The 8,988-nt window shown below is 43.3% G+C and overlaps 1 protein-coding gene across 1 annotated transcript in view; it reads left to right on the forward strand.

Moving 5' to 3' along the window:
* Positions 1-8,988, forward strand: part of LOC123972388 (sickle tail protein homolog) — a 152,445-nt gene that overhangs the window by 90,988 nt on the left and 52,469 nt on the right. Inside the window, exons 8-11 of the mRNA XM_046051873.1 lie at positions 2,208-2,344; positions 7,134-7,281; positions 7,371-7,689; positions 7,809-7,943. Coding sequence (XP_045907829.1) covers positions 2,208-2,344; positions 7,134-7,281; positions 7,371-7,689; positions 7,809-7,943 — 739 coding nt within the window. The remainder of the gene's footprint in view (positions 1-2,207; positions 2,345-7,133; positions 7,282-7,370; positions 7,690-7,808; positions 7,944-8,988) is intronic.

Raw genomic sequence — 8,988 nt, forward strand, 5'->3', positions numbered from 1 at the left:
TGAGCCAGCTGCCCCATTCTCTGGAAGCCTTATCTAATGTCTCAAAACTATCAAAACATGAAAACCCATATCACACCATTGTTAATGATTGAGACAATGATCTGAACAGAGACGACATACTACATAACCACAGGTGGTGGAATAAGATTCCAGACAATATAATTTCCCACGCTCAAAATTGCAGAAAAAAGGCAGTAGCAGTCAAGATTGTGCTGTTTTCATCATTCTGTTGTGAAAAGGCACTTGTGCATGTCCACTGTAAGAAAAATGCAGAACAGCTTCACAAATGGAACTGATGTCAAGCAGTTTCCAGCTCTCCTTTCTCTCTTGTTCAGTAATTTATTGAAAAAAATATGACAACTCAAAAAGCTTACTGGCAGCAAGTCCAAAGAGAAGTAAGTGAGAATCCACAAGTGAAGTGGAGTGAACGGCCAGGCGGGTTACGGTTCCAATAAAGATTGCAGGTTACACAGGTAAGCAAAGGTAATCTGGCTGGGAATGAGTGGAAAAGGGCCAGTTATATACTGCAGGGTGGATAAGGGAAAGTGGAAACAGGTTTGCAGGTGGAAAGGTCTGAAGGAATCTAGGTAGAGAATGGCAATGAAGGGGCATGAGGAAGTGGAAATGTGACAGGAGGGAGGGACAGAGGGGCAGAATGCCATAGCACCTGCAGACAAATATGGAGATTTCAGTATCTGGATGGGTTCAGCATAACCAACCCTAAACCCAGGTCATGTGGGTAGTTCATCTTATTCCAAGGAAATTCAGTACCACAGATCAGTTTTGCAATATGTCAACCAGACCTCCAGTCAACATCTGTAGCCTACTTGAACATTTTCATTAAATAAAGCTAATGGATCATTTGGGATCTTGGCTGTAGCTTCATAGTGAAGGCTTCATTTGTCTTTCTTTAAAAATATAAATACAAGTTCAGAAAAGGAACAGGCCCAGAATGGATTAACTTATTACAAAGTCTGAAAGGTATCTTTTTACTACGTAAAGTGTTTCAGCTTTAAAAAGGTGTTTCAGAATAATCAGTATGAAATGTGTATACCACACAAAGAGTTCTCTGTCTGGAGGGATGAAGCCAGAACTGGTTATTAAAATAACACACTCTGCGTCATAAATTCATAGACACGGTCAAACTGGTTTACTACGTACAGGCAGGATTCAGAGGTACAGTATACATTTACCTGCCACTTTATCAGGTACACCTCTTCATTTTCTTGTTATCCCAAATAGCTAATCAGCCAATCACATTGCAGCAACTCAATGCATTTAGGCATGTAGACGTGGTCAAGACAACTTGCTGAGGTTGAAAGCAAGCATCAGAATGGGGAAGAAAGGGGAATTAAGTGACTTTGAATGTGGCATAGCTGTTGGTGCCAGACGGGCTGGTCTGAGTATTTCAGAAACTGCTGATCTACTGGGATTGTCACGCACAACCATCTCTAGGGTTTACAGAGAATGGTCTGAGAGAGAAAATATCCAGTGAGCAGTTGTGTGGACGAAAATACCTTGTTGATATCAGAGGTCTGAGGAGAATGGGCAGACTGGTTCAAGATGACAGAAAGGCAACAGTAACTCAAATAATCACTCGTTACAACCAAGGTAGGCAGAACACCATCTCTGAACGCACAAGACGTTGAACCTTGAAGCAGATGGGCTACAGCAGCAGAAGACCACACCGGGTGCCACTGCTGTCAGCTAAGAACAGGAAACTGAGGCTATAATTCACACAGGCGCACCAACACTGGACAATAGAAGTTGCCTGGTCTGATGAGTCTCAATTTCAGCTGAGACATTCAGATGACAGGGTCAGAATTTGGTGTAAAACAACATGAAAGCATGGATCCATCCTGCCTTGTATCAATGGTTCAGGCTGCTGGTGGTGTGGGGGATATTTTCTTGATAATGCACCATGTCACAAAGCTCAAACATCTCAAACTGGATTCTTGAACATGACAATGAGTTCCCTGTACCCCAATGGCTCCCACAGTCACCAGACAGTGATATTTTCACTTAGGGGTGTCCTCACTTTTCTTGCCAGAGGTTTAGACATTAGTTGGTGTGTGATGTGTTATTTTGAAGGGGTTAGGGTTAGGACTGCTCAAATGTACTCTCTGCTGCCATCTTATGACTACAGTAGCATATCACAGAGTTGCTTTTCCTGCCTGTGACTGCTTGATGTCTTTTTCACCTCTCAGTGAACTGGAATACTATGTGGAACGTTTGCAAAGAAGCTCCACCTCTACTCCCGGACAGCTGTCAATCACTCTGAGAGACGTGGAGGAGGGAGCAATCAACCTGCGAAGGGTTGGGGAAGCTCTGGCCATCCTTAAAGGTCAGTGGATTTTGGGTTGTATCAAGACAGGACTGCATTGAGGCTGCAGTTATGTATATACACTGGTCCACGTTGACTGCAGTTCTGGGCTGTTTACCCATAATATACCATAAAAGCAATCGAAATTTGTAAATTGTTCCGCATTTCTTTAGAATGATTCATGTACTTTCTGTAATAGATTAGTATAAACTTTTTTGAAGCCCAGTCCTTATCAGATTCACACCATACCGTGGCCACTCAGTTGATCTGCACAGTGTGGGCATTAAAGTCGTGCAGAAAGGAAGATTAAAATGTGCTGTGTGAGTTAACACAACATACAAAGCCTTCTGAGCTTTAGTATGCCAACTCACTAAACTAAGACGGTAAACTTGTTATGTTGTACTTATATTCCATACACACAGGGAAAAGACTCAAAACCGGGATACGTGTGAGAACATTAAAGGGTCGTTGTTAATTTAGTCCCTGGACTGTCCGGTCGGCAGCACTGTGCTGCTGAGTACATCAGCAATATCACATTGTGCAATCTCGCAATGTCGCAGAAAGTATGCAGTATTCTGTTTATTTTGTGGAGACAGCCGACTTGAAATCGCTATATGATGATCCTGTTTCATTGGCCAGATGCTGTGTAACATGCAAGTGTGAGCACATGGGTCCACTATGGGCCCCATTCTTTTTTGTTTTAATCTAAAGACCCCCCAAAGCTAACTCTCTTTTAGCTTCCACCTCCTGCTCCTTTGTGTTTCATCTTGTGTTCTCAATACAACACTGCTGACAGCTTTCATGAGGCCTTCGCCACTGCATCTACACATAGCAATAACCAAAAAGTAAATATGTTTTGATTTACTTAATACCTTTAAAAAATGCATAGAAAGTTGAACTTGATTCTATAGCACCTGCAAACACCCACTGAGTCAAACCAGCTGTGAGCAGTTTTTTCCTTCTTCTGGCAATAGGTAAAATTTAACTGAATTATGCAACAGGTGCAGCAGCCTCTTACATAATGTCAGTGAACTAATTAATCTAGTTTAAGATTGTATTGCACCATTAGCTCAGGTACAACACCAGTTGTGGGTGCTGTATGTGTATTTTAGTGCCTGTAATTTGAATTTTAGTTTAACTGCTCTTGTATATATACTTATTTTTATTTTATTATACTTATTCTTACTATTATTATTGTTACTATTATTAATTTAAGTTTCTCTATTTGTCTTTACTCGTTTATGTCATCTTGTCTTATCTCACGTTAATCAATTTATCCCTGAGTTCCATCTCATCCCATCACCAACAGTATCGTTGAAATGAAATTTAATTATTTCCCATCATTGTTTTTAATGATTAATGAATGCTAAAAAAATACATCTGGGGAAATCAGATGTCTGTCCAAGGAGTTTCCTCTGCCTTCGGGGCTGACTGGACTTTAGACAACTGGCTTGATGTCACTGGTTGTTTTCAGTTGAATTATATAGGATTCAGACTATTATAATAATATATGATGATTATAATAATCAGAGTAGGATCAACTTCATTGGTCAAGTATTGTATATTGACACACATCAAGGAATGTGAGCCTTGTTCTCAGTAGCAGTGTACTTCAGAATCAGCTTTATAATAATAATAATAATAATAATAATAATAGGTGTAATAATAATTATCTTTATTTGTAGAGCACTTTTCAAAAACAAGTTACAAAGTGCTTTAACAAGTGTAAAGACAATAATACAAAAACAATACAAGATAAAAGCAAGAAAACATTGAAAAGACTAAAAGTTCAGAAATATAACAAGGCGAGAGGCCATGAAGAGCTTTAAAAGTGATCAATAGAATTTTAAAGTCAGTTCTAAAACATACTGGGAGCCAGTGTAATGAAGCTAAAATAGGGGTAATGTGGTCATATTTCTTTGTTCTGGTTAAAAGCCTGGCAGCTGAGTTCTGGAAAGTCTGGAGTCGATCAGTAGATTTTTGGGTTAAACAGGTGAAAAAGCTGTTGCAGTAATCCAGGCGAGATGAAGGCGTGTAAAATGGTCTCGGTGTCCTTAAAAGTTAACATAGATGGAATTTTTGCTATATTTCTAAGTTGATAAAAACATGATTGAACAAATTTTGTGGTGTGCTGCTCGAAATTTAAATTACTATCAAACCAAACACCAAGGTTCTTTGCCACAGGCTTAATGTGATTTACTAGGGAACCAGCAGATGGCAGTATTTGTTTTGCCATCTGCTGGGACCCAATGACCAGGATTTCTGTTTTGTCTGAGTTCAGCTGGAGGAAATTATTTGACATCCACAAAGGCAGTTGTTAAGTGAACTCAGCATTCCAGGGTCTGTGGATCTGACGGGCAAGTATATTTGTGTGTCATCAGCATAAATATGAAAAGAAATGCCATGTTTATGGATAATATGTCCAAGGGGAAGCAGATACAAGGAAAACAAAATGGGTCCTAAGACCGACCCCTGAGGCACACCATATTTAACTGGACAGAACGAAGAGAGGCAGTACCAGAGAGCCCCACCACTATTGCCAGGTATTTGTACACATACGAGGAATTTGACTCTGGATTCTACATTGCTCTCAATGTGCTTACTCACAAAAATACAAAATCACAATAATAAAAATAAATTCAAATCAGACACAGACTTCAGTGTAGACAACACAAATATACACACTATGAACAAAAACAATATAGACAGATTGACAAATAGTGCAGTGAGCAGAGTGCAAAGGATGCAGGAGTATGTCGGAGGTGGATGTGATATACAGGTACATATACATGTACACATGTACACAGTTCATAAGCATAAGTATTTTGTGCATCAGAAATGACGTGAGGTAGGTGGATTTGATATACAGTATCTACAATATGACAATAAAACAGTATGAACAGCTCTGAAAAAGAAAATGGTGAATAAATAATAAGTGTTAGCCAGTAAACAGGTGGCTGATTAGAGACAGAGTTACTGGGTTATTGCACAGGAATTGTTCCTGACACTGTGAGTCAGAAATCAGCTGTTCATCAGAGTGATGGCTTGTGGGAAGAAACTGCTTCTGTGTCTGTTGGTTTTGGCGTACAGTGCTCTGTAGCGCCTACCAGAGGGGAGGAGCTGGAACAGGTTGTGTCCGGGGTGAGATGGATCTGCAGTGATGTTTCCTGCCCGTTTCCTGACTCTGGAAATGTACAAGTCCTGAATGGAGGGCAGGTTGGCACCGATGATCTTTTCTGCAGTCCTGACTGTCCGTTGTAGTCTGCTCCTGTCCTTTTTGGTGGCAGATCCAAACCAGACAGTGATGGAGGTGCAGAGGACAGACTGGATGATGGCTGTGTAAAACTGGATCAGCAGCTCCTTAGGCAGGTTGAGTTTCCTGGGCTGGCGCAGGAAGTATATCCTCTGCTGGGCCTTCTTGATGAAGGTGGTGGTGTTGGGCTCCCACTTCAGGTCCTGGGAAATAGTGGATCCCAGAAACCTATAGGATTCCACAGCAGACACAGGGCTATTGAGTATGGGGTGATGGGGGGCAGAGTGGGGGGGCTCCTCCTGAAGTCCATGGTCATCTCCACAGTTTTGAGTGTGTTAAGCTCCAGGTTGTTCTGACCGCACCAGAGAGCCAGCTGATCAACCTCCTGTCTGTAGGCCGACTCATCACCGTCCCGGATGAGGCAAATGACCATAGTGTCGTCAGCAAACTTCAGGAGTTTGACAGATGGGTCTCCTGAGGTCGTTGGTGTAGAGGGAGGAGAGCAGTGGGGAGAGCACACTCTCCTGGGGGGTACCAGTGCTAATAGTCCAGGTGTTGGATGTGATGTTCCCCAGCCTCACCTGCTGACTCCTGTCAGTCAGGAAGTTTGTGATCCACTGACAGGTGGAGGCTGGCACAGTGAGCTGGGTGAGTTTGGTGCTGAGGATGTCCGGGATGATGGTGTTGAACGCCGAGCTGAAGTCCACGAACAGGATCCTTGCATATGTCCCTGGAGAGTTGAGGTGTTGCAGGATATAATGCAGACCCAAGTTGACAGCATCATCCACTGACCTGTTAGCCCTGTAGGCAAACTGCAGGGGTCCAGCAAGGGGCCTGTAATGTCCTTCAGGTGGACCAACACCAGTCTTTCAAAGGACTTCATGACTACAGATGTCAGGGCGACAGGCCTGTAGTCATTTAATCCAGAGATGGAGGGTGTTTTTAGGACAGGAGGGAACTTCACACAGCTCCAGTGATTTGTTGAAGATTTGAGTGAAGATGGGGGCCAGAACCCTGAAAAGAGTCCCTTATGCTAGCTAATCCTGAGACTAACAAATCCTGCACCGTGTCACACACATTTCTCTCAAGACAGCACTGCTTTACAAACATTGTAATTTGGTTGTTATTTGGCCCCAAACAGAGATTATGAAATGGCTGGATCTCTTCTGTCAAGAGATATCAAGCAGAGAAAGCATCTTACCAAGTATAGACTCAGTGACCACACCCTTGCAATAAAAAAAAAAGGGGGGGGGGGGGGCATATAACGTCCTTGTTTCCACAATTTGAGATTATGTTATTTGATCAATTCAGATGAGTGTCTGTCTGTTCTCTAGACTGTATAACTGTATGTAGGACAATATCAATATTGGATCAAAGTCTGCAACAATCCCAATCAGGGAGAGCATACATTGATCTGGACATTATTTGGATCCTTAGCCTGTCCAGGGTTGCAAGGCCCCTAGGATTCACTGTAAAATATTTACATATGGTGATACGTAGAATTACAAAGTTTACACAGAGTAAAGGTAATTTTTCATTTTTTCATACCTCTACCAGGTGAGTTTCCAGAGCTGCAGGTCAAGATGCGCTCAGTGCTGAGGCTGGAAGTGGAGGCGGTGCGTTTCCTAAAGGAGGAGCCTCATAAGATGGACTCCATGTTAAAGAGGGTTAGAGCCCTGACTGAGACCCTCAGTTCGCTCCACAGGTACTCATCAACTTCACCAAGAAGTAAAACAGTTATATTTAGCCTGACGATAATCCTGATGTATGTATGGCCGACTTTGTCATCAACAGGTGCGTGTCAGAGTCAACCCCCCAAGCAAGATCAGCCCAGGTGGAGCCTTTAAAGGTCCTGGAAGCAGAGCAGGGACCCCTGAAGACCAAGAGCCCCCAGAGCTCCCCCAAACCACAGCCTCGATCCTCGGTCAGACCCCCTTTGCCCCTGGCCCCTCTCTCTGGGAGTCAGGCTGACGTTTGCCTGGGGGGCTCAGCCTCCCCCATCATGACCCGCCCAATGAAGAGTGCAGCAGCCACAGTAAACCACCCTTCCCACCACCACCCAAGCCCCCCACTCACCCCCACCCACGGACGAGACTCACCCACTGTGGCCAAGGTACTGCACTGATGATGAGCACTTGCTGAAAGATTAGAACATGACAAAATGTGAGCGGGTGTTTTTGTCAGGAAAGGGTGTGTAATGTAGAATGTGAGAACTGGTGTTGTGTTGTTAAGGTGAGTCCTCGCAGCAGAGAGGGCAGCCCGGCCCTGCAGAAGAGGCCGGGCCCTCTACAGTCTGATGGAACCAGGAAGCCTGCACCTGCACCAACACAGGAGAGCGCCATAAAACACACAGAGACACACACTGAGGTCAGTGTTCAATATATAATCACTCTCTATTACTCTGTTTTATATGGGGATAAAATGATTGAACATGATTATTGAAAATGGACAGACTGCCTGCATCTTACACCCTGCTGTTTTGTGCTGTACTGTCTCAGGGGCATCCTTGCAGGTTGGACATATCAACTTCAAACCTGTCCCAGAAAACTCATAACGCATTGATGAAGCCATGTTGTGAAACTCGTGACTTTGCAGTTGACAGTGTGGTGGTGCCGTGGCGGCAAAGTTAAACTCTTTGCTGTAACACAGGAAGTTCTGGTAACTTGACTGTACATGCTCAGATCTGTACCAGATTTTACACGTTTGAAAAAAGTCCCGCCCTGAAGACATGTACAAGACAACATTCACCTATAGTCATAGCGCCACCTGCTGGCAACAGGAAGTGATATTCAACAAAGCAGCCCCCGCAGCACATTTTAACCTACATGTATGAAATTTTTGTGGCACATGTATTATGTCCAGTTGTACAAAAAAGCCTCTTGGAGCAATGCCCTAAACCCAACAGGAAGTCGGCCATTTTGAATTTGATGGTTATTTTGGGGTTTTTTACACACACTATACTTTTATGAACTCCTCCTAGAGAATTAGTCCGACCGACTTCAGATTTTCCTTGTCTACTCTAAAGCCTGTGAGGATTAAAAGTTGTACAAACAGTGAGTTTTCGTGAAACTGCGTGCCCGTGGCGTGGTGTCCAAAATCAATAATTCGCCATGAAAGACGAAGTTGTTTCAACTTCAGTGTACATGCTCACATCTGCACCAAACTTTACGCACTTGATAACAGTCCTTCACGAACACATCTACATGTTCATTTATAGTCGTAGTACGAAGTGCTATGTAGCGCCATAAAGGGGACACAGGAAGTGATGATTAACACGTTTGTTCAGCGTCTGAAGCCTGTGGTAAATTCATAGCCGCACTGTCAGAGCTCCAGAATCTGCAACGCGGCCGCCTCACTGACGCGCTACATGTGCGAGGGTTGATTTTGTTTATCTACTTCTCTGGCTCCGCAC

Source organism: Micropterus dolomieu, linkage group LG06 (assembly GCF_021292245.1).
Source record: "Micropterus dolomieu isolate WLL.071019.BEF.003 ecotype Adirondacks linkage group LG06, ASM2129224v1, whole genome shotgun sequence".
NCBI classification, from domain to species: domain Eukaryota; kingdom Metazoa; phylum Chordata; class Actinopteri; order Centrarchiformes; family Centrarchidae; genus Micropterus; species Micropterus dolomieu.